This window comes from Micropterus salmoides, unplaced genomic scaffold (assembly GCF_014851395.1).
Source record: "Micropterus salmoides isolate LMB-PRFRI ecotype aquatic unplaced genomic scaffold, ASM1485139v1 Ms_hic_scaffold_2, whole genome shotgun sequence".
Classification (NCBI taxonomy): domain Eukaryota; kingdom Metazoa; phylum Chordata; class Actinopteri; order Centrarchiformes; family Centrarchidae; genus Micropterus; species Micropterus salmoides.
Window position 1 is genome coordinate 41,351,208 of NW_024041150.1, and position 26,505 is coordinate 41,377,712.

The 26,505-nt window shown below is 41.7% G+C and overlaps 2 protein-coding genes across 3 annotated transcripts in view; both read right to left on the minus strand.

Moving 5' to 3' along the window:
* Positions 1-23,579, minus strand: part of LOC119912269 (zinc finger protein 37-like) — a 75,407-nt gene extending 51,828 nt beyond the window's left edge. The window contains exons 1-3 of one of the 2 annotated variants that reach the window (XM_038731383.1): positions 23,211-23,574; positions 22,888-22,962; positions 17,892-20,821 (exon numbers count right to left, since the gene is read on the minus strand). The gene's annotated coding sequence lies outside the window, so the exon portion shown is untranslated. Of the gene's footprint in view, positions 1-17,891; positions 20,822-22,887; positions 22,963-23,210 lie in introns of both variants that reach the window. The other variant, XM_038731386.1, reaches the window with a different exon arrangement.
* Positions 1-26,505, minus strand: part of LOC119912270 (zinc finger and SCAN domain-containing protein 2-like) — a 73,668-nt gene that overhangs the window by 4,579 nt on the left and 42,584 nt on the right. Inside the window, exons 11-12 of the mRNA XM_038731390.1 lie at positions 3,560-3,804; positions 3,268-3,389 (exon numbers count right to left, since the gene is read on the minus strand). Of these exons, the coding sequence (XP_038587318.1) occupies positions 3,268-3,389; positions 3,560-3,804 (367 nt within the window). The remainder of the gene's footprint in view (positions 1-3,267; positions 3,390-3,559; positions 3,805-26,505) is intronic.

Here is a 26,505-nt window from a genome sequence, read left to right on the forward strand (position 1 = left end):
GGTCGCGGGGGGCTGGAGCCAATCCCAGCTGACATCGGGCAAAAGGCGGGGTACACCTGGACAGGTCACCAGTCCATCGCAGGGCCACACATAGACAAACAACCACTCACACCTAAGGACAATATAGGGTCACCAATTAACCTAGTCCGTCTGTCTTTGTACAGAGCAACTGGAGAGAACCCAAGCATACATGGGGAGAACATGCAAACTCCACACAGAAAGGCCGGGGCAACCGAGGTTTGAACCCTCGTCCTTCTAGCACACCCATGGCAACAATCACTACAAATGGAATACATTCACAAAGCTTCACACTCAGGGACCAGACAAGGATGTCCTCTCTCACCGTCACTATTTGCAATATTTATCGAATCATTAGCTGTAACAATATAATTACCGGTATCACAACAAATAACCGAACACACAAAATTAGTCTTTATGCAGATGATACAATATTAACTCTGCAAAACCCAAACAAATCACTCAAGGAAGTTATGAAAATCATCAATGTCTACTCTAACCTTTCCAACTAATTAATAAACTGGAAAATCAACAATTCTACCACTATGTCAGCACGGATGGAAGCTCCTCTTCAGAACTGTCAAGGGCAGTACTTACAATGCACTCATTTAAAGCACGCAATCAAGGCAAAAATGAACACAACCTTCAACCACCACCCCTATTAAATAACATCATTAAAACTGTTAATTCAAACAAACCTCTCTCACAAATATATATAAGCTTCTGTCTTCCATTGATTCCACCATATCTCTCCCAATAAATAAGTGGGAAAAAGATTTCAACCAGCACTAATAATGAATTCTGGACCCAAATATGCAAGAACATCTTTAGCAGAACAAAGTCATTCACAGAATATATATTACTCAACACAAGATGCACGTAATGGTACTGACATTTGCATTCTGACATCTGCATTCACTGTACTTTTAACACAACTGACCATTACTTCCATGCACTCTGGCTCTGCCCACCAGTACGCCAAACACTTCAGAAAAGAAATAACCATTAAACTAGCACAGATCCTTGGATAACACATCCCCTTATCCCCATTACTGTGTTTACTAGGAGATCCAGGTACACTTCACATCACAAAAACAAATAACACCCCTTCTTATTAGCCCTATCGCCAAGAAAACTATTTTACTTAATTGGAAGAATGGAAAACAACTCAATATTCCACAGTGGTGGAATATTTTAACAAAACATGTAACATTGGACCAAAGCTCAGCCATTCAAAATCAATCTCAACAATTCAATGAAACATATTCAAAACTTCTTACAACTCTTAAACTGCCGCTGACTTAGTGCCACAGTAAATTCCAACAAAAAACACCTATTTAAATTCCAATACTTTTGTATCTTCCATTTACTTTCTCCTATTGGTATCAGTAATTATATCATTAACGAGGACACGTCGTCCATAAAAAATTTATTTCCTTAGTATTTCTTCATCACCTTTATGTTAAAAGTAAATTCTGACCCGCTGCTGTCATGGTAACTTTACGTTACATCATGTCATCTATTTTCTGTTTATTTAACGGCCACGTAAGTGCCGAGTGAGAAAACAGCTGCATCTAACATTACAGACGATCTGTAACTGTCTGCACAGTCTGTAAATTGTTTCAGTTGTTTTCTTTGCCCCACACTGATGCAGAAATAAATTTGATTATCATACCGCATTACTCAATATTGAAATAAATCAATACCAGTAACATTTAAACTTTTAAGTAAAGTAGTCTAATTAATGTCTGTTATTTTTAGTATTATCAAAACCCATCAGTGACGTGGAAATGTGATTCATTTTAAGATATGCTGCTATTGTCATTATTCTAACGTGCTTCATCAGGATGACTGAATAAAATATTATTGATTAGACATATTTTTGATATTTATTTTGGATAAAATGGTACGTTAGTCGAGTAATAGGCAATTTTTTCTTTTCTCAGTCATTAGATTAAATCGACGAACCAATAAAATTATCGTTATGTACAGCCCTACCCAGTAGTCACTCTGTTTGCAAGCATTAGTGACTTGTGAGCATTAGTGATTGATTCAGGAGGCCATGGGAGCCAGTGGAGGTCAAACAGTAATGGAGTGACATGAGTCCTTTTGGGCTGATCAAAAACCAGACGCGCTGCTGCGTTCTGAACCATTTGTAGGGGTTTCACCGCACAAGCTGGAAGACCTGCTAGCAGGGCATTGCAGTAGTCTAGGCGAACGATAACCATGGCCTGGACCAGAAGCTGGGTGGCATACTGAGTGAGGTAGGGCCTGATTTTTCTGTTGTTGTATAGAACAAAGCGTCACGACCGAGAGACAGCAGCAACATGGTCTGAAAAGGACAGCTGGTCATCAATCATGACACCCAAGTTTCTCACAATGCTGGTTGGAGTGATGGTTGAGGACCAATTTGTAGTTTGATGTTGTGCTGGATAGATTGCTTGGCTGGACAACGAGTTCAGTCTTAAATAGGTTTAGTTGAAGGTAGCAAGCTTACCAAATATATCCTAATATATTTGTTAGCATATTGGATTATTTATCTGAAGTAACTAAAGCTGAGAAATAAATGTATTGAGTAGGGTTGACCCTGAATAGTCAAAATTCGATGCTTCAATGGGCAGAACATTCGACTGCCAATCAGTGGTGTTAATAAAGTAGGATCACACAATTTCGGCGATTTGGGAGAGCTCAATGTGTCATTTTACATAGAACTACTTTTACTCCCAGTAAGTTAATATACAGCTTATTATGATATAAATTTCAACATATAAGGCTGTATAAAATGTGAAAAGAAAGAAGTTTTTAATAAATCTTTCTAAAGCACGCAAAACTCTGCACAAGAATGGTCAATAGCAGGCGACTATATAAATCCTTAGTTGGGGGACAGCCCTAGTATTGAGTAAAAAGTATAGTATGTCTGGATGTAGTGAATTTGTAGTGGCAGGCATGACCCAAGTACCTCGAAATTGTAATTGAGTAAATGTATTTAGTCACTTTCCACCACAGAATCAATTTGAAGCCAACCTATGTACCAAATTTGAAATAAAAAGCAGAGAGAAAGTTACTTTGCAACAGACCTGATCTCTGGACTACTCGTATGGAGTAAACACAACCTGGTACTACTGAGCACACAGAGGAACAGCAGAGAGGTTTCTACAGAACTTTTGATCTTTCTTTTCAAACATGAAAATTAGTAATTTGCTGGAATCCGTTGCAACAGAAATCAATGCAAGTTCCTTTTTAAATTACCTTGAGCTGAGCCCGGCTTCATTGCTTTTTATCACCACGGCGGCAGTGGACGAGGACTCAGTGGTGGTGTTGTTTCTCTGTAAAAGGCGAAGCTCCTCCTCCTCTTCCTCATCTCCTGTCTGCTAGTAGTTGTTCACAAATTATATTTAAAGAAAATTCAACTGATGCTGGTTCAATTTAAAGGGTAATGTAATTTTTGACTATCTCAGAGGAAACCTCAGGTAGTATCAGGGCCTTACAGAGGAGGGACCTGTACGTGGTAAAAGAAGACGGGTAATACTACAGTATCTACCTTCAGTCGGATGTAGAGGGCTGAGTATCCTGCTCCGGTGAGCCTGATGCTCCTGAAGATCTCCTCTGGTGTCAGCGTCTTTACTTTGAGCCGCTGGAGCCTCCTGCTTCTGTTGGACTTGAAGACGTCAAAAGGTTTGTTGTCTCCTGCCAGCTGAGGGAAGGTGGACCTCAGCAGGTCCAGGAAGTCCGCCTCCTGTAGGCCACGAGGACACTGCAGCTCCTGAACCGGATATTTCTGAAACACTGACAAAGACAAAGATACACCCAGGAGTTCCACATTACCTCTTAACAACCTCCATCCAACACATTTAGTCCATCCAGAACTACATCTTTAATATTCACCATTTTTTGAAAGAACATCTGATTGCGAATCCTCCAGTACGCAGACTCTGAGGAGGTGGTGATCCGGTTCTTGTCGGAGGCTTGGTCTGCCAGGCTTCCTCCTCGCAGACGAATCTCTGGGAGACGATAACCTGAGAGATGGTCGACAGAAGACACAATTTCTGATTATCCTGCAGTCAACTACGAACATTATTATTAAGATAAATATTCCCCGTCATGTCCTGGCAACTCAAAAACATCATCTACTTGTCCCCCTCACAGGGACATGGAATATCCTGGTAACCTACCCCATTGATAGCACATATCACATCAATGGGGTAAATACCTAGGGAAAAAAGTAAGTTTTAACAAAAAGTGCAATCAATACAAGAGAATTGTAAGGGGAAAGAAGAAGAAGAGCACAGGAAGTGCATGAGGTTAGGAGTTATAGGTTAAAGTGTTCTTGGAAGAGATAAGTTTTCATGAGCTTCTTGAAGTTAGAGAGGGACGGATGTCCCTGCTCTGATGGCGTGTGGTAGCTCGTTCCATAGCCGGGACTGAGTTTGCTTTGTGTGTAGGGATGGCAGAGCCAGGCGGCGTTTGTTGGTGGAGCGTAGTGGCCGAGAAGGAACGTAAACTTGTATTATGGAGTTTAGGTATATGACTCAGGAGGCCATGGGGCCTGATCAAAAACCAGACGCACTGCTGCATTCTGAAACATTTGTAAGGGTTTCACTGCACAAGCTGTAAGACTTGCTAGAAGGGCATTGCAATAGTCGAGGAGAGAGATAACCATGGCCTGCACCAGAAGCTGGGTGGCATACTGAGTGAGGTAGGCCCTGATTTTTCTGATGTTGTATAGAGCAAAGCGGCACGACAGAGAGACAGCAGCAACATGGTCTGAAAAGGACAGCTGGTTATGGATGCCTAATTATTTCCTCCATTATTTGTATGTTGTAGGTTTGTTTATTTAAGTGATGCGTAATTTATTTTTTACATGGGTTTGTTTTTTCTTTGATTTGTTGCACACCACTGTGTGTGTTTCTGATTGTTTTTCCATTTGTCTATGTTTTACATTGATTGCTATACAAGCACTTTGCTACCTGAAATCAAAAGAATGAATTTGAACTTTGAACTAAAATAATTAAAACCAATTCATGGTTAATAAAAATAGTTGCTGTTTGATTTAATAACTGACAACTAATTTGGCTAACTAGCATGCTAAGAGCATGTTAAGCTAACAAGCTTCATTTGAACAAAATGGTTCCAGGGAAAACAGACCAGGAGCACACAAAAGGATGCCCACAGGGGTGTCCACATAATTTTAGCTAAGCTGTGATTTGTCACCTTGATTCTAATTGATAATCGGGGTCCTTAAGATCTTCTTTTAAGCTGGTTGCTAGTTGCGCTGACAGCTGCTGCTCTTCATTGTCAACATCACCCTCTTCATCATCATCGTACCAAAGTTGGCCCAGGTTCCCATTGTCCTCCTCACCTGGACACAGATAGAGTCAAAGGTCAGAACTTATTTACTTATTACTGATTGGGTGATAACAGTTCAAACTGATTGGCTTTTGAAAAGATAGGGTGGAGCTCATTATCATTTAACACTACGCGTCTTGTAAGGCGTTATGATGCGCGTCATTGGGGACACTGAGCCCCGTAAAAAGCGGGACTTCTTCAGTTCAGTCATCCTTTGGATGAGGGACGAAACGTCTTCCAGTATCTTCAACCAAGTCCAGGTGCCCTTGACTTTGACCTTCGTTGGATAAGATGACCGCTATTCTCCCCCCTTCCGCGCGCGCAAGAGCGTACCCGATACCATCGTCCATCACGATGTTTCAAAGTAGACAATGTCCGAAGGAAATTTTGTTGACATCGCCCAACCCTAGTGGGGGCCGTACCATCACTTATTATATTAACCGTCAACGACAATATCTAAATTGATGTTTTAACAGTGTGTGAGTAGACAATATCAAGTACGCTACAAAAACACTTTGGCCACACATTCACTGCATCGTGCGTCACGCATGCATTACACCCAGTACTCTTATTCTCGCAATACTACAAAGCCGAAGACAGCTCTGGGCACACACACCACCAAGACCTCTGACCTCTTTTGAGTGTTTTAAGCCACAGCCTAAGACTTCATCTGTTTTCTAAGTGTTTTTGTATCATTTTGCTTACCATTATCAATGCGGGAGTACTTTTACACATTTTCTTAATATGATTCATCCTTTTCTAAAAGTTATCATTTCATTGATTCTTCTGTGATTTGTTCTTAATACTTGTTTTTTTGCTCCTCATTTTATGTCACGTTTAATAGGAAGAGTGTAGACCTACCTGACTGCTGTGTGTGCTCCTCTTCCCTCACAACAGCATCTTGGCCCTTTGGATCTGGGATCAGGTCTTCTGTTTTCAAATCAGAAGTAAAAGGAACTCAGATGAACATTTACCAAAAAATACTGCTTTGAACAGCCGAAAGCCACTTGTGTTTTCATAGCAGCTTCATCGTATAACTTAAGGATATAAACACTCAAAGCCCTGGAAGTTATGTAGATAAACAGCAGGGCCCTTTAATCAACAAGAAACTTGACTTCATGCCGATTTGTAAGTCACATCATGAAAATGTGGGTAAGTTTTCACTTTATGTCCTCATGAGTCTGCAGGTTTGTCAGCGAGCACAGAAACTTTAAATTAGCGTTTTTTTAAATGAAGTTCCACAACTTGAAAAAACAAAGCTCGATATTTATTATTGTAACAATTGAGCCACTGACCTCTTCTCTCTAGTTTGACCCGAGGCTGCAGCACCGCCTCCAGCTGTCTCCTCTGCCGGTCGATCTCCTGCCTCAGACCCGAAGCCTCCTCCTCGTACCCGGCTACGGTTCTCTCCACGACCGCGAAGATTTCCTGCGCGGCTGTTGTCAGTTTCTCGGTGACGATCCCCTCTCAGGATCTCCGTCTTGGACATGTTATTGGGGCTGTCGGGGGTCCCCGAGCCGCCGCTGTTCCTCTGCGCACAGTACACCATATTTAATTTCTTCTTGCAGCTGTATAGTTTACGCACAATAACTTTGTTCGTTTGAACTGTGTTGTTTCCGTTTTTGGTGCGTCTACAAATTGTGTCCGACCAGACACAAAAACAAAAAGGGCTGTTTGGAAGGGAAATGCTGGTCAAATCAAAAATTAATTTGATTTTCTTCTATTCATTCACTTTGCATTTTGTTAACCGATATATAAGGCAAGTTATTTCCAAAATGTAATACATTATAGATTACTAGATACTGTCTTCTGAGAGCAGTTAGTTGGATAACAATATTACTGTCTCTGAATTGTACTGCTTTACACTATTTTGCGTTACTTCGAGTTACTTTCAAGATGTCCTCGCAGTTATATCTGCGGATCGGATGGGTCTTTCTCATAACCTTATTAATAGAAGAATTGTGTATGAAGATTCTCAGTCATCCAGGTCATAGTTACCCAACGAAGGTTAAAGTCGAGGGCAACTGAAGATACTGGTCTCTTGGATGAGGGATGAAACAACTCAACTTTAACCTTCTTGAATAGAAGAATTAAAATAAGATGAGAAGAATCCTTATTAATAGCATGAATCGTCTCCCCATTAAGAAAGACAGCATCATAACGTCATTGTTTATTTTATTCTCCCACACTCCGACAGGATCGCTCAGGATGAGCTGACAGCAGCCAAAAAAACATGCAGAAGGAACTTAAACCTGCATTCTCTCTAACAGCCAGCAATGGGCGAGTCCGCTGAATCAGAATCAGAAGGAGCTTTATTGCCAAGTAGTGTTTTACACATACTAGGAATTTGCTGTGGTGATAAGGTGCTACACCTAGACGAACATACTGTCAACATAAGGGTAGATGGGGAGACAGAGTCCGGCCCAGCTGCTTTTTTTCCTTTCACTTTCGGACCCAGTGGTTGCGCTTAATTGAGATTAGAGAAATAACATTTGACAACCACTCATGTAACTACAACTCTGGATTGGACAAGGGTGTGTGCCATGAGCTACAAAGCAACTGCAGGTTGCTTTTGTACTGGCCCGATCGGGCAAGTGAGTTGTTATTACTTATAATATATAAATAATTTCAGTATATAATAAATGCATTAGGCTACTTATCGGTACCTGTGCTGGGTCCTGCCTCATCTGTGACTGCCACGGCACCTTTCCACACATTTCTTTTTCCTCTTTTTTTGTTTGACATATTTACCTGCTCAGTTGTGTCACACAACAATGGGCTGAGTTCAGCCCCGACAACACGTATTTAAAGTAAATGAGCCAATCAGACATCATCAAAAAAAAGGATCGGTCCAAGTTGGGAGGAGCCTGTATCCCCCCTCAATATTGAAAGTATTGGTTTGGCCTAGTCTGATAGACATAGACAGCGTTCGCTGCAGCTGACTGGCCAGCCAACGCGGACCACTTAAAGTTGAACATAAACTGAAAACTAAAAAATCTCTTGAACACCGTCCATTTCAGGCTGAACCGGCCGTTCTGGATTGTTCACAAAAATTCCCAATGGCCAGTCGTGGTTGATATCAATATCTGATCGGCGCCTATCCTAATGCTGTCCAATGCAGTGAAGAATGTACAGACTTGTATTTGGGGGAAACTAAACCACCACCAAACAAACACATGGCTCATCACAGAAGGGTCAACTCCTCAGGTCAATATTCAGGTTACCTACATTTGACACTGTCAAGGAAAATAATGTTTATAACAATGGAAAGGGAGAACAAATGGTGAAATGAAAGAATGAAGGAAGCCGTCTACACCACTGTGGAGAGACCATCTCTCAACGGGGGAGGATGTCTGCGACTAGAGGTGCTCTGATCAGGATTTTTGGGGCCGATCGCTGTAAGTAGTACTGACCGATACCGATCACCAGGTCCATTTGAAGCCTTCTATGTATCATGGAGCATTATATATTTATTTAACTCTTATTAACATTCATAAATATTAAGTTTTAGTCCAGGTGATGTGTGATAATGTAATTTTTTTTCATAAAAGCATGAAACTTGTTACACTTGTACAGTTTAGGGCCCTGAACATTTTCAGAATTGGAGCCTAAACCTATTCACTGAAAGGGTATTTCTGCCTCAAAATGACTTGACTTCATTCTTGAGAGATATATTTGACAGATTATAGGTCTCCCAGTACTTTTAACCAGCAGTGGCGTGGGGTGGGGTAAATATTTGGGGAAGCCAAGTGAGAGGGGATGTCCTTTTTGGAGGGCGATTATTTAATGCATTGTGCTATTACAGTGCAGGGTATAATTTTACAAAATAAAACTTTAAAGATGCGCACTCTCTCTTGTTATCAATACACACCACACATCAGACGCGTAGCATTTAGAGGGGCGCTGTTTCACTTATTGTAAGATAGTGAGAAATGGGGAAGAGATGACCGCAACAGCTTATAAAGGTTTATTGAAACTATAAACACTGTGTTTTCATTGAAAAGTCTGATGAAGACAGGGGACGCCTGGCTTCCCTTGGCTTCTGGGAGAAAACGCCATTACCAGTTGAAATGCCTTTTAAAAGGGCCATTACAGCAAATAACAATAATTAATAAATAAAGTGAATGCAGCCCCTAATTATTGACTGAATGGTTGTTGGAAGAGGATAGACTTTTAAAATATCTAAATGATGAAAATTGCGAATGTTAATTCACGTATATCTATAGGTGAATAACACACTGCATGTATCTGGTGAAATTTCACAGAAAACGATATTGTGGTGTATCACATTTTTTTAATATCATGCAGCCCTAGTCTGAATAAAACTGGAAAAAATATCAGCAACTGTGTGTTTAAAGAAGAGAAAAGAAGTTTACAAAACTGAGCAGACGTTATCTCTGTGTTGTGGACACATTTCCGTCAGTATCACAAAAGAATGAAGGATAGATGTGGTTTTCAGCGCCATTAAAACAACCCCCACCACCACGTTTCAGACAGAACAGGCTGATAAAAGGAGTCTTTTAGGACGTGGATGCGTTCAGGAACAGGTTTTCTTCCCCCTGGTGGATCTTCATGTGTGTTTTCAGACAGTGGCTCTGAGTGAAAGCTTTGTCGCAGACGCTGCACTGGTAAGGTTTCTCTCCGTTGTGGAACCTCATGTGGACCTTCAGGTGTTCTTGGCGAGAGCACGCTTTCCCACAAACCCCACAGACAAACCGCTTGATGCCCAGGTGGGTCCTCACATGGTTTTCAGGTGGGACTTATATTTAAAACAGCGGCCGCACTCTGAGCAGCTGTACGGCGCCTCGCCAGTGTGCACACGCATGTGCAGGTTCAGCCTTGCGTTGGATACGAAGCCTTTGCTACATATGCTGCAGATGAACGGCCTCTCATTGCTGTGCGTTAGCATGTGAGTTTTTAAACTGCTCTTTTCCACAAACGTCTTGCAGCAGATGTGGCAGAGGTACGGCCGGTCTCTCGAGGTGTGGATCTTTTCGTGTGACTTCAACCCACCAGGAAGTTTGAAACGCTTCCCACAAACCTCACAGCCGTAACATCTCTCCCCTGAGTGGGTCGTCTTGTGGCGAGTCAAAGATCGCAGGTCAGCCAAAGATTTACCACAAACATTGCAGTGGTACTTGTCTCTACCTGTGTGTACCTTGATGTGAGCTTTGAGCTGTGTCTTTAGACCAAATGCCTTCGGGCAAATATCACACTTGTGTGGTTTATCAGCCACGTGGACCCAACGGTGAACACTCAAGTTGGAAAACTTAGCAAAGGTTTTGTGGCAAACGTCACATTTAAACGGTCTGTCTCCTGTGTGTAGAGTGGTGTGGGAGTTGAGGCTACTGATGGTGAGGAAAGATTTCCCACAATATGAACAGTCGTGAGTTTTATGATCATTTCTGAAATGTCCCTTTAACTCTTCCACAGATTCAAACTGCTCTCCACACACTCCACAAACAAGCAGTGGATCCTCTACGTGACTCCAGGCGTGATTGATCAAACTGCCCATGTTCCTGTAACGAACTCCACAGACACAGACACAAGGTGTTTTACTGCTCCCAATCAACTGCCCCTTCACACCAGACAAATTAGACTCTTTCTTCCTCCTCTTCTTTGGCGACTGCAGATCAGGATCTGGTTTCCAGTCGTCGTCTCTGTTGAACGCCTCATCTCCATCTTTGTCATCGTCACTGGAGTCCACTTGGCTCTCAGCAGTATCTTCATCATCAGCTTCCTCTGTTTCCATGTCCTGTTGTTGTGATGTTGAGCTGCTGGACTGAACATCCACTTTGTCACCTTCCACATGCTGAACAGGGCAGCTGTGGGGAAAAATGTAAACATTACTTTGTGCATACACAGGTTATTAATCCAGACCAAAGTTGAACATAAAATACAGCAATAGGAATTATTATAAATTCGCTGTGGAGTTTTTGACCTCGTATAGGACTCTGAAGCTTTTTTGTTTCTCCTGCAATTAGGGGGAAAAAAAGACTGCCAGCTACACTGCATTTCAAATATTTAAAAGGAAAGAGTTTTTCAAATGTTTACGAGGAAGAAAATGTATTTAACATGTGTAGGAGCCATTTCAATGTTTATGTCCAGGGTTGGCCCGTAGGTGTTACTAGGGTGCTGGCATAGCTAATTGGGGTTCATTTACTTAGGAGGGTAGGTGTAATCAGACACAGGTGTTGTCATAGGGGAAAAGCCAGTTTTTGATCGCCACCGATGTGGCGGCTGTACCTATTTGTTTGATATTAGGAAACTGTCGATGGAGATGTGTACCGTATTATAACATGTACTGTTATGGATGTTGAAAATCATATGTGCAACAATAAATCATATCTCTCATGAAAGAGAAGAAAGCATAAGTTGAACTCTTGTTACATTCTTTCTAAACCAAACAAGGCGGCCACAGAAAGCGCGGCGCACCAACTACTTTTACACTGTGTGTAGCCCTCAGCTGCGTTCAGCTTAGGCTGTTACAACATGTTTATCAGACATCAATGATTCATAGAAGTACTCATTATACAGAATAGCCCATTCCAGAATAATGTATAATATTATTTGAATTTCATTATTTATGCTTTAATGTGTTCATCACTTTAATGTTGTAGATGGTAAACGTGTGTAAAGTAAGGGATACTAAGCAATTCTGCAGAGTCTTTTGAACTCAACTGCCAAAAAAAAACAAAAAAAAAAAACAACCCTCCTTTCACTGCTCCCTCTGAAGCTCTGCCCCCAAATTCATGGACACGCAAGTTTATTTGTATAGCACTTTTCAAAAACAAGGCAATTCAAAGTGCTTTACATAAAACATGGCGACCAGTACTACTCTACTGAAAAACGGCCAAATCCACAGTCTGCTGGCAGAGGGCAAGTTAGCTTATAATCATGATATTTAAATAGGTTTGAAGCAAAATACTTTTCTAAGCCAAAGTCTAGTTTATGTATCCTTTCAAATCTCTGCCGTTTCTCCTCACTGGGTCTTTCGCGTTGCCTTGCCTGACCTTTTCGTTTTTCTTCACAGAGCCTCAACTCCAGCATGCTTAAATCGGGTTCTTGCACCATCTTAAAAGTCAAATTCAATGTTTTTTAAGACCTCAACAAATACAATTTAAGCCCCCAAAATTTCTTTGACAGAGAAGAGTTAGCTCTCTTTAATGAACGAGGCAATGCATATTATTTTCACCATTTGCATATTCCGAATTGGGGAATATAGAGGTTGATTACACCTGGCATTAAAATGCGTGATCGGGTAGCACTTGTCCACATGAAAGTACAGGTGTAAATGCACCTGAGATGCATTGAGGACAGATTGTGATCCCATTAGCAAAACCACATCTGTAGGTGGTCAGGGACACCATGACCAGATGGACGCAAATGCAAAAAGTTTTGGGTCGCCTGCCTTTACATGCACACAGAGGTTATTGACATCCCATTCTTAATCCATAGGGTTTAATATTGAGTTGGCCCCCCTTTGTAGCTATAACAGCTTCAGCTCTTCTGGGAAGGCTGTCCACAAGGTTTCCGAGTGTGTTCATGGGAATGTTTGACCATTCTTCTAGAAGTGCATTTGAGGTCAGACACAGATGTTGGACGAGAAGGCCTGGCTTGCAGTATCCGACCTAATTCATCCTAAAGGTGTTCTATCGGGTTGAGGTCAGGACTCTGTGCAGGCCAGTCAAGTTCTCCACACCAAACTCACTCATCCATGTCTTTATGGACCTTGCTTTGTGCATTGGTGCGCAGTCATGTTGAAACAGGAAGGGGCCATCCCCAAACTGTTTCCACAAAGTAGGGAGCATGAAATTGTCCAACATGTCTTGGTATGCTGAAGCATTAACAGTTCCTATCACTGGAACTATTAATTACCAAGCCCAACCTCTGAAAAACAATCCCACACCATAATCCCCCCTCTCCACCAAACTTTACACTTGGCAAAATGCAGTCAGGCAAGTACCGTTCTCCTGGCAACCGCCAAACTCAGACTCGTCCATCGGATTGCCAGACAGAGAAGCGTGATTCGTCACTCCACACACGTCTCCACTGCTCTAGTGTGCATTGGCGCCGTGCTTTACACCACTGCATCCGACGCTTTGCATTGCACTTGCCCGAGGCACTTGTTTGAGCTAGACAGAATGATCAGATCTTCCTCCAACCACTTTAAACTTAAATTTGCGTCTCCTAATCCTAATCTACCAATAATGAAATATGACACGCAGTCAATGCCTGCAGCCAATGTAAACGTAGCATAAGTTATTTTAATGGTGGGGTCTTGCATTGTGAAATACTAAGTTAATCAAACAAATACACGCTTATAAGGCGTTTCACAAAGGCAATTTTCCCCACCAGCCTTAAACACAAAATCTGCAAATTCAGTCTCAGATCCGTGCAGAGATGCTGGGGTCGTCTGGCAGGAAGGATAGGTAGAGTTGCGTATCGTCTGCGTAGCAGTGGTAAGAGGAGCCGTGCAAGCGAATGACTGGCCCTAGAGGGGGTGGTGTAAATTGAGAAGAGAAGGGGCCCAAGCACTGAGCCTTGGGGCACCCCTGTGGAGAGGCAGTGGGGGGAGGATAATTGTCCTTGCCACAAAACATTGTATGAACGCCCCGAGAGGTAGGATTCGAACCACAGGATTGCTTTACGCGAGATGCCCATTGCTGAGAGAGCGGATAGCAGGATCATGTGATTGACTGTGTCAAAGGAAGCTGATTGGTGAAGCAGGATAAGAACCGAGGATTAGGTTGCAGCTTTAGCTGACCTTAGGGCTTCTGTTACAGACAGAAGAGCCGTTTCAGTAGAGTGGGCACTCTTAAAACCCGGGTACCCTGTAAATGTGCCAGTGTATCCGACTCGCACTGCCCCCCCACTCCTGTACCTTATCATGAACACCACCAGTTGCTGATTGGCTGGAACAATGTTGTAGGGATCACAGTACACAACTTTCTTTGTTTTCCATTTACAGACCCAGGACTGCATAGGAAAACCGGAGAGCCAGCGAACCGTGAGGAAATATTTGCTAAATTTAACAGTGTATTGGAAAATAATCGCTTAGTATGCCTTTAGTCTAACATGTTTGTTGATAATATATTAGATTGGATTAATGTGAATCTGCAAACTAAAGCTGGGAAATAATTGTATTGATTTAAAAAGTGTTATAATTCCCTCAGATGTAGTGAACATTATGTTGAACATGAAAATGAGTCATTTCCTGGAATCAGTTGTAACGGAAATTTAATTACCTTGAGCTGAGCCTAGCTTTATTACTTTCTTTCCCCACAGCGTTTGTGGACGAAGAATCAGTGGTGCCGTTGTGGTTTCTCTGTAAAAGGTGTTGCTCCTCCTCACCTCCTGTCTGCACAAGGTTATTCCCAAATATGCTTTTAAGAAAACATTTTTTTTACAAAAATTCAAACTGATGCTGGTTCAATTTAATGGGTAATGCTATATTTTTGACCATCTCACATGAACCCTCAGATAGTATCAGAGCCTTACAGAGCAGGGACATGTATGTAGTTTAAGAAGATGGGTTATACTAGTTATCTACCTTCAGTCGGATGTAAAGTGTCGGGTTTTTTGCTCCAGTGAGCCTGAGGCTCCTGTAGATCTCCTCTGATGTCAGCGTCTTTACTTCGAGTGGCTGGAGCCTCCTGCTCTTGCTGGTCCTGAAGACCTCAAAAGGTTTGTTGTCTCCTGCCAGCTGAGGGAAGGTGGACCTCAGGAAATCCAGGAAGTCCACCTCCTGTAGGCCCCGAGGACACCGCAGCACCTGAACCGGACATTTTTGAAACACTGAAACAGACAAAAATTCACCAGGAGTTCCACATTACTTCTTAACAACCTCCGTCCAACACAAATCCAAAACTACATCTTTTATATTCACCATTGTTTGAAAGAACATCTGACTGGGAATCCTCCAGTATGCAGACTCTGAGGAGGTGGTGATTAGGCTTTCCAAAAAGGCTTGGTCTGCCAGGCTTCCTCCTCGCAGACGAATCTCTGGGAGACGATAACCTTGGAGATGGTAGACAGAAGACACAATATCTGATCCTGCAATCCACTATGAACGTTGTTATTGAGATAAATATCCCCGGTCATGTCCTTGAAACTTGCACACATCATCTTCTTGTCCTCTCCCTCCCAACTGCACTCATCATCCATAACCAGGAACATCCGCTTCTTCTAGAAGTGCATTTGAGGTCAGACACAGATGTTGGACGAGAAGGCCTGGCTTGCAGTATCCGCTCTAATTCATCCCAAAGGTGTTCTATCGGGTTGAGGTCAGGACTCTGTGCAGGCCAGTCAAGTTCTCCACACCAAACTCACTCATCCATGTCTTTGGTGCGCAGTCATGTTGGAACAGGCACGACTGACCATAATGAAATATGACACACAGCCAGACCTCAATGCCTGCAGCTAACATAAATGAAACATAAAAGTTATATTAATGGCGAGGTCTTGCATTGTGAAATACTAAGTTAATCGAACAAATACACGCTAAGCTGTGCGTGACAATTTTCCCACCAGCCTCAAACGCACCAACTGCAAATTTATGGTAAATTTAAGACAATTAAAGACCTTAGATTCCCTTATTTTATTTTAAAGAGGTGGTATTGTGCTTTTTTCCCCCCTCTCCTTTATTGAGTTATATACCTTTTTGTGCATATAATAGGTTTGCAAAGTAAAAAAAAAGCCCGAAGTCCAGCCCAAAGGGAGTTCCCATCTCCCACAGAAAACAGTGCTCTGAACTGCCTGAAAACAGCTTGTTTGTAGTCCAGCCGCTTCCCTTTCATCCCAGTGACGTCACAGGGATGAAAGCAAATGCGCCTCATTATGCTCGTCTGACTCGCCCTCAAAAACACCGGAGAAAAAACAATGAGCTGCAGCACACACCACCTCTCCCTTCCAAACACTAGCTACCCTCCAGGCAGTCAATGGACATGAAGTTGTTACTGTGATGTAGAGACAGAGCTCAGTTAAAACTTTATGGATGAAAGATACATTTGTTACAGATCAATAACTCACCACTCTGAAACTCTTGCTCCAGTCTATGTTGCCATGCTGGTCGGCAACATGTACAGCTGAATCGAAGCAGTTTACCGGCTTCTCACTGACCTGCCCTTCTCTGCCTCTGATTGGCTAGTAGTCCTTAACTAGGAACTCCGCATGTGCAACTCCCAACACAAGATCATTTAGAGACAAGATGTATCACTCCATAGCTAAAACGAAGCCTTCAACACAGGGTGAAAAGAGGAGCTGCAGCAATGTGCAGTATGGCAAAAATAAGGTGTTTTTTGAAAAATTATTGTAAACCTGTTCTGGTACAACCCCTAAATAATAATAAATATTTTTAACCTAAAAAATTAGCATAATACCACCTCTTTAAGAACTTTTAAGGAGCCGCGGGAACCCTGGAAATGTGCCAGTCTATCCAACTCGCACTGCTCCCTCACTCCTGTGCCTTAGCATAAACGCCACCTGTTGCTGATTGGCTGCAACAACGTTGTGGGGATCACAGTACACCACTTTCTTTGTATTCCATTTACAGACCCAGAACTGCATAGGGAAAACAGAGAGCTAGAATTGTATTGATTTAAAAAGTGTAATAATTCCCTCAGATGTAGTGGAGCAGAGGTAGAACGTGGAGTTTCTTTCAAAGTCAAGTGCAGACAACTCAAAATGGAACAAATGTAAAGTAATTAAATAAATATACTATACTATTATACTTTCCACCACAGAATACATTTGAGGGAAACCCATATCGTGAATTAAAAAAAAAGTGACAGCCCGATCAGAGAGAAGTTACATACTTTCACACTGTAAAATGTTCTGCCGAGTATTTTTATTTTTTTAAATGTCAAACATGAAAATGAGCCACTTTTTGGAATCAGCTGTAACGGAAATTTAATTACCTTGTGCTGAGTCCAGCTTCATTACTTTCTTTCACCAGAGCATTCATGGACGAAGAATCAGAGGTGATGTCATCCTCATTTCCTGTCTGCACACGGTTATTCCCAAAATATGCTTTTAAGAAAACATTTTTTTACAAAAATTCTAACTGATGCTGGTTCAATTTAATGGGTAATGCTATATTTTTGACTATCTCACATGAACCCTCAGATAGTATCAGAGCCTTACAGAGCAGGGACATGTATGTAGTTTAAGAAGATGGGTTATACTAGTTATCTACCTTCAGTCGGATGTAAAGTGTCGGGTTTTTTGCTCCAGTGAGCCTGAGGCTCCTGTAGATCTCCTCTGATGTCAGCGTCTTTACTGCGAGTGGCTGGAGCCTCCTGCTCTTGCTGGTCCTGAAGACCTCAAAAGGTTTGTTGTCTCCTGCCAGCTGAGGGAAGGTGGATCTCAGGAAGTCCAGGAAGTCCGCCTCCTGTAGGCCCCGAGGACACCGCAGCACCTGAACCGGACATTTCTGAAACACTGAAACAAAGATTCCCCAGTTCCAGATTACCTCTTAACAACCAACACAAATTAAGTCCATCCAGAACTACATCTTTTATATTCACCATTGTTTGAAAGAACATCTGACTGCGAATCCTCCAGTACGCAGACTCTGAGGTGGTGGTGATTGGGTTTTTCTTGGGGGCTTGGTCTGCCAGGCTTCCTCCTCACAGATGAATCTCTGAGAGACGATAACCTGAGAGATGGTCTACAGAACACACTATATCCGATTATCCTGCTGTCGTCTATGAACGAAATGAGTCTGAGCTCAACAAAAACAACTTTAATCTCCTGTTTAACATCTTAAAGGACAGTGAAAAGTCTCATTTATTCCATCTCTATGTCGTGGAGCAGACCGTTTTAGCCGTATCCTGAGCCTGCACAACTGACTCCAGTCTGAATGCACAGCTCACAACATGGACTTCATCTGTAATTTCAACCTGTTCTGGGAGAATGCTTCTCTCTTCATCAGAGACAGGATCTATACCAACAGGTTCTTTCTTATTTAACCATTTTAATTCTACTTCATTCTCCAACTCACCTTTATTATAGTTTTTACTCACTAGCCCTACACCTCTGCTGCAAACACAGCGGCTTGCCCCACCTCTTTCTGTCTCTATCTGTAGGTCTGCTCTGTTGACGTAAAACTCAAATGACAGAACTTGCGATTTCCACCTGCGACTCTGTTTTCAGCCGCAGGCTTGTTAATGACGAAGCCTAATGAAACCACAACGGTATCTATCGAGTCCGTGCTTGTAAAATATATACACCGTGTCCGTGTCTTATAAAGTAAAAGACAGCATTGCACTCTGCGTTTCTCTGCAAAATGTGGGTCGCCAAATATACACCTGGGTGTCCACCACCGTAAAGCCTATTTGTGGGAAACACTGCATGTGATGTTATATCCAGTAGTTCCTTTATTCAATATCTCTTTCTGCCCTCATTGATATAGTAAACCACAAGAAGTCAGCAGTCGATCACAACCTGCTCATTGGCAGACTGGAACGGTCACGGACGTAGCCTTAAACTGGTACTACCTATTTAAGAGATGTTTCTCTGTGACTAGCATTCCCCGCATCACTGGCGCTGAAATTTTAGGGGGGTTCAGGGGTTGTGAACACAGAACTGTCTTCAATGCAAACTCTGATAACATGCCGTTGGCCTAATAAAGTCTTTACTAAATGAGTTTTATAATTTACTATGTCTACTAGCTATCCATACAACTTACAAGCTCGTCCTCTTCAGTTTATTTCTTCTCCTTCTGTGACCTCTGTCCTCTTAAAATACTGTAGGATGCTCATCTCTGTGTGACCATTTTGAGTACTTTTAAATTGTTTATGGACACGTAGCAGGTTTTTAAGGTCAAGGATGGTCACAGACATGGGCAAACAAATGGCCCTGATGTTTGTCCCACTCTCCGGCCAAAGCATTTGTTGGGCCTCTGGGTATTTAGAGACCTTTATTCCTGAGAATTTTATGCGAGTATATAACTAAATGAGCCATTAAAATACATTTTAAAAACTAGAAACTTCTCTCCAAAAGTAATCAGTTCAGCTTAGCACCAGAATAAATAAATAAGCCATGGAAAGGACTCTGTGCATATCAAATATGATTTCCTGAATAAATAACAGCTGGTGGCTGCTGTTTATGGACTTGCTATAAAACAAATAGTAACCGATGTGAAAGAAACAGGCAAATGTCCATCAGAAGAAAGCGATGCTCTGCTCCACAACAGTATACTTTTAATATATCAGACTCAATGCAGTGGTCATCTGACTTAGATGTTCGGCTACAGTGAGTAGTCTTCATTTGCTCTGCGGAGACTAAATACGCTTTTAATGGAAAGTATTTCACTTGCCGGCTTGTTAAGAGCGACGTAGGCTGCTTTCTGACTCAGCCACCAGTGCCATGGTGTGCGCTCACTTGACTTCAGTTGTATTCGAGCAATAAAGCCTTAAACTGAAATGTTATTTGCCTGATTTTCTAAACGTTTGCATCTGCCCAGCGCATTCATCTGTGATAAGCGCCGTCTCTGTACCACAAAAGGAGACATGGCACTCTTCTGCCTAACTGCGCGTACACAGTCTGATGACAGCTCATTTCGGTTAATGAAGCAAAATGCAGATTACAAACTGGTTAAGTTATTATTGGAACACGTAGCGAAATTCAAAGTAGATTACTGGCCCGTAGAAAATGCCACGTAAAGAGTAAAAGTAGGCTACAGTTTTGTAAAAGGAACGTGAAAAGGTGCCAATGACCTATTTTATTTATTTTGCAAATGTGCGTTGCTTGCCCACTCTGCTGTCTTCAGGTAGGCTATAAGTAACAGCAGCACAAAAGAAAAGTCTGTGATATTGAGGCACTTTGCTGCATCTGCCTCGAGCAAACTTCCCCCCTTAACTTTTCAGCACCACCTCTGCGTTGTGTCACGTTTTCTATACGCTACATGATTCTTGTCCATATTTCAACTGTTTAAGCATGTCTGATAGGGAGTGTGCGATTGATTGACTAGTCACTCATAGTAAACAGCCCTGGCTATGACCCAAAGCCGAAATTGCCGGAGGAAAGTGTGTGTAGGGGGGGCATGTTCCCCATGTATAACAGCTCCTACATGCATGTTCAAACCCCAAACCAATTAACTTATCAAAATAGTTGCTGTTTAATTTAATAGTTGACAACTAATAAGTCATAGATTCTAAAGCATACTTGGTTTGGCTAACTAGCATGCTAAGAGCATGTTAAGCTAACAAGCTTTATTTGAACAAAATGGTTCCAGGGAAAACAGACCAGGAGCACACAAAAGGATGCCCACAGGGGTATCCACATACTTTTGGCTAAGCTGTGATTTGTGACCTTGATTCTATTTGATAATCGGGGTCCTTCAGATCTTTTAAGCTGGCTGCTGGTTGCACTGAAAGCTGCGGCTCTTCATTGCCACCATCACCCTCTTCATCATCATCCCGCAGTTGGCCAATGCTCTCACTGTCCTCCTCACCTGGACACAGAGTCAAAAAGGTCAGAACAACATTGTCTGCATAAAAGGGACATACATAGAGTAACATTTGAATTTGCACATTGAAACCAAACGAGGAAAAAAAAAACTTCTGTTTCAACATACAGCCACAGAACAAAGTATGTGAACCCTTTGGAAATACCAGGATTTCTGCATAAATCAGTCATTAAATGTGATCTGATCTTCATCTAAGTCACAACAATAGACAACCACAGTCTGCTTAAACTTGTACCACACAAACAGCTATACGTTTTCATGTCTCACCACATAAATATTCACAATGCAGGGTGGAGAAATGCATGTGAACCTCTAGGCTAATGAGTTCTCCAAAAGTTAAGCGGAGTCAGCAGTAAGCCAACCTGCAGTCTAAGCAGACAAATTTCGAGGTGTTGGCCAGAAGCTTGAATTATTGTTGAGTTGCATGAAACTAGAAAGGGTTATAGAAGTGTTTCTAAAATCTTAGATGTTAATTTGTTCACGGTAAGAAACTGTCAATAAAAAAGGAGACAGTTCAGCACTGTTGCTACTCTCCCTAGGACTGGCCGTCCTGCAAAGCTGTGCATTAGCACAGTAAGGTTAAGAAAAATCCTAGCGTGTCAGCTGAAGACTTACAGAAATCTCTGGAACATGCCAACATCTCTAATTGATGACTCTAGGATACATAAAACACTAAATGGGGAGGACACCACGGAGGAAGCCACTGCCGTCAAACCAAAAAAAAAAAAAAAAAAGGCACAGCACACCAACACCTCATCACTACTGTAAGGTATGGTGGAGGGGGCATCACGGTTTGGGGCTGCTTCACTGCCTCAGGGCCTGGAAGGGTTGCTATTGTTGATGGAAAAAAAATGTAGTTCATCAAAAACATTTAGCACGAGAATGTAAGGCCAACTGTCCACAGTTGAAGCTGAACAGAAAATGGGTGATGCAACAGGACAACGACCCAAAGCACAGAAGTAAAACAGCATGGCTTCAGCAGAAGAAAACACGCCTTCTGGAGTGGCCCAGTCAGAGTCCTGACCTCAACCTGATTGAGATGCTGTGGCATGACCTCAAGAGAGCGATTCACACCAGACAGCCAAAGAAAACTTCTTTCATAGCCTAGCTTGAAGTAAAACTATAAGTGTTGGTAGGCTATGGCACATACATAATTCAAAATCATATCGCTGATAAATCTAGTCATGCAAACACCCTCTGGTTAATGTCACAGTAACTGTTCAGTGAACACATATTTCAGCGAAGTCACAGACGGCGAGGATCTGTCTCTCATCCATCTTTTTGTGCTGCACGTCGCATAGGGTACAGAAAATTTAAGTCAAGTCAACTTGGGCAGGGGCGTAGCGACAAGCGGGCGTTTTCCCGTGAAGCTGTTGTGCTTGTCACACGCCCGCCTGTCGCAATCCCTGCACCTCCCTTCCTACACGCTTGCCTCTTATTGAAAATGAAGTAGGAGGCGCGTAAATCGCTTCCCGTGTGAAAAGGCCTTTAGATTGGACAGGGGGGGGGGGGTGCGATGATTTCTGCCCAGAGTTCAATTTTTTCCCCAACCCTGTGTGCCCAGAGCACTCCTTCGAAAACGCAAGATAAAGCAGGCGGCCGAAACGCAAGGCGCCCTGGGTGCATAAATAGCGCGCAGTACGTTCACTGCCAACGGTGTTTTAACAGCCATTATTGAGTAGGCTACAAAAACACCTTGGTCACGCATTCACTGCATCGTACGTCACGCACCCAGTAATCTCTTGCAATACTACAAAGCCGAAGACGGCTCTGAACACACATACCACCAAAACCTCTGTCACAAATGAACATTTTTAAAGTTGCTGTGAAATGGTCTCTCCTCGGGAGTCAGGTCAGCAAAGTCTCGAGGGTTTTAAGCCACAGCTGAAGACTGTTTAAGTGTTTTTGTACATGACTTTTACTCAGTGGTATAGTACTTTTAAATACATTTTAACATTAAACCTTAAAATTTCACCGATTCTTCTATGTGACTCATTCTTAATAACGGTTTTCCCCCCTCATTTTATAACACGTTTAATAAGAAGACCCACCTGACTGCTGTGTCTGCTCCTCCTCCCCCCTCACAACAGCATCATCATGGCCTTCTGGATCTGTGATCAAGTATTCTGTTTTCAATCAGAAGTAAAAGAAACTAAGTTAAAAATAATAATTTGCCTAAAACCACTGCTACAGCCGAAATCCATCCAGGTTTTCATAACACCATACAGGACCAGGCAAAGTTTAAACGTTAATAATTTGTAATCAAAGTCAGAAGAAAGAAGTTTTTCTAATGAAGTTCCTCAACTTAAAATAAGAGTGTTTGTGACTGTAACTTAACAGCGTTACTTCTTCCTGCAATAATTGAGCCACTGACCTCTTCTCTCTAGTTTGACCCGAGGCTGCAGCACCGCCTCCAGCTGCCTCCTCTGCCGGTCGATCTCCTGCCTCAGACCCGAAGCCTCCTCCTCGTACCCGGCTACGGTTCTCTCCACAACCGCGAAGATTTCCTGCGCGGCTGTTGTCAGTTTCTCGGTGACGATTTCTCTCAGGATCTCCGATCTGGACATGATGCGGACACTGTCGAGAGTCCCCGACCCGCTGCCGTTCCTCTCCATCCAGTATAACATCTTTAACTTCTTCTCGCAGCTTTAACTTTACGCACAATAACTTTGCAGGTTTGCGCGGAAGTTGCTCTGGCTTTTGCGACCATTTATATCCGGTGGTCACACCAAATATTGACCTCATTTAGATTTTGTCTTCTGTTCACTGCATTTGCATTTTGTTAATTATATACACAGGTGCTGGTCATATAATTAGAATATCATCAAAAAGTTGATTTATTTCAGTAATTCCATTCAAAAAGTGAAACTTGAAACTCCTAAACTAATGAAAACCCCAAAATCAGTATCTCAGAAAATTTTAATATTGTGAAAAGGCTCAATATTGAAGACACCTGGTGTCACACTCTAATCAGCTAATTAACTCAAAACACCTGCAAAGGCCTTTAAATGGTCTGTCAGTCTAGTTCTGTAGGCTTCACAATCATGGGGAAGAGTACTGACTTGACAGCTGTCCAAAAGACGACCATTGACACCTTGCACAAGGAGGGCAAGACACAAAAGGTCATTGCTAAAGTTCTCTGTTCTCTGTTCACAGAGCTCTGTGTCCAAGCACATTCATAGAGAGGCGAAGGGAAGGAAAAGATGTGGTAGAAAAAGGTGTACAAGCAATAGGGCAGAGTACAATAGCAATGTAAAACAGGCAGAGTGATTATAACCGCACCATGGCTTTTGTGAGTGAAGCTTTGAACTGAATAAACTCATGTATGATGTTTGTCATGCCGATACATAAATGATAAACTTATTAATATGGTGTCTGTCTTTATGATACAATGATAGGGTCAAAGGGAACGTGGAAACAACGGGTTATGATGTGAATGTGTTGTTTGGTTTGTGACTTTAGATAATAGAGACAACATTTATTCATTTTTATTTTTCCACAGTGCTGGGCTTCAGGTGGTTTCTTCTTTTGGAGATGATTTTACCTGCTTTAAACTAAAAATGTCCTGTTTCATCACAATTTCTGATAAAATAATCTGTAGATACAATCTAATTGTGTTCAATTAAAATCTGAAATAAAACTAAAAAGTCAAGAAAATGTTAATGAGGGTCCACAGCGTCAGAAGCGTCTCGCCTGGGCTAAAGACAAAAAGGACTGGACTGCTGCTGAGTGGTCCAAAGTTATGTTCTCTGATGAAAGTACATTTTGCATTTCCTTTGAAAATCAAGGTCCCAGAGTCTGGAGGAAGAGAGGAGAGGCACAGAATCCACGTTGCTTGAAGTCCAGTGTAAAGTTTCCACAGTCAGTGATGGTTTTGGGGTGCCATGTCATCTGCTGGTGTTGGTCCACTGTGTTTTCTGAGGTCCAAGGTCAACGCAGCCGTCTACCAGGAAGTTTTAGAGCACTTCATGCTTATGAAGATGCAGATTCCATTTTCCAGCAGGACTTGGCACCTGCACACAGTGCCAAAGCTACCAGTAACTGGTTTAAGGACCATGGTATCCCTGTTCTTAATTGGCCAGCAAACTCGCCTGACCTTAACCCTATAGAAAATCTATGGGGTATTGTGAAGAGGAAGATGCGATACGCCAGACCCAACAATGCAGAAGAGCTGAAGGCCACTATCAGAGCACCCCTGGGCTCTCATAACACCTGAGCAGTGTTCAGTGAGCATATTCATACTTTTCAGTTGGCCAACATTTCTAAAAAATCCTTTTTTTGTATTGGTCTTAAGTAATATTCAAATTTTCGGAGATACTGAATTTGGGATTTTCATTAGTTGTCAGTTTTAATCATCACAATTAAATGAAATAAACATTTGAAATATATCAGTCTGTGTGTAATGAATGAATATAATATCCAAGTTTCACTTTTTGAATGGAATTACTGAAATAAATCAACTTTTTGATGATATTCTAATTATATGAGCAGCACCTGTATTAACACGTCTATTTACTCCACTTCATTTACAGGTTTAGTTATTTTCAGTTTGCAAGTCTTCATACCCTTCCTGTCCAGTGAAACCTATGTATCTCAAGATTTGGTGATTTTCAGTGTTTGTGTACTTTATTTTTAAGACTTTAAGTATAAATTGCCGATAATGCTTACAGGATTTGAATGCAGGACTTTTATAGTGGAGTATTTTAATAGTTCTCATTTTAATATAATAATATAGTTAATTTAACCATCTTTATATTGTCGGGAAATTGACAATATAAAAACACATTGGATATTATTGGTTTTGTGAGTAAAATTACAGCCCTTGAGTGAATGTAGGCTACGTAGCCTATTTATATTTATATCATTACTGCAACTCCTTATATAAATCTTCTAGTGACGGAGCATCTTTCAAAATCAAAAATATAATATTTCTGGCTTTAGATGTACATAATATTCCAATGAGACTATATTTGTTTTATGATTATTATTTTGCACTGTCCACCTTAGCTGTACTACACACTAATATACTGCGAAACTTGCACCAAGAAATGTTAATTAACAAATGAAAGTGCTTTGAGAAAGGTTTATTTGCACAATAAGATAACAGGCAACGCAATTTAAATATGGAAGAAACAAATGTGCATTATCCAAAAAATGTAACTTAAGCCTAAAATGAACAAGCAGATGATTAGGCTACTGCATTATATTCTGTTATATTTTTATATTTATGAATTGTTACCTCCCAGCTGAATTTTTCATTTTATTTCCCTTTACACAAAAAAATAATTTTCTACCATGAATTTGAGCAGAAAATGCCACCTTTCCTATTTCTTCAAATAGTGTTGGTTACGGGTCTTCTCTAGTTTCGTGCATTGTCACGTGGTCCAAGTGTATCGTCAGGCAAGGATTTCACACACCTCTAATCTGAGCCATTATATCCCCACCACTTTTCAACACAAAGTGACGCCCTACACAGGCAGACAGCAGTAACTAGAAAAGCACGTTTACTCAGGAGTCAGAGGGACTTGAGATTTCTGGAAAATGAAAAACGTCAAGAATCTAGCAGCCAGGCAAGGGCGTTACTTTGTGTTGAAAAGTGTTGGACACATAATTGCTCAGATTAGGGGTGTGACAATACATTTAACTCACGAGAAGTGAAGATGCACAAT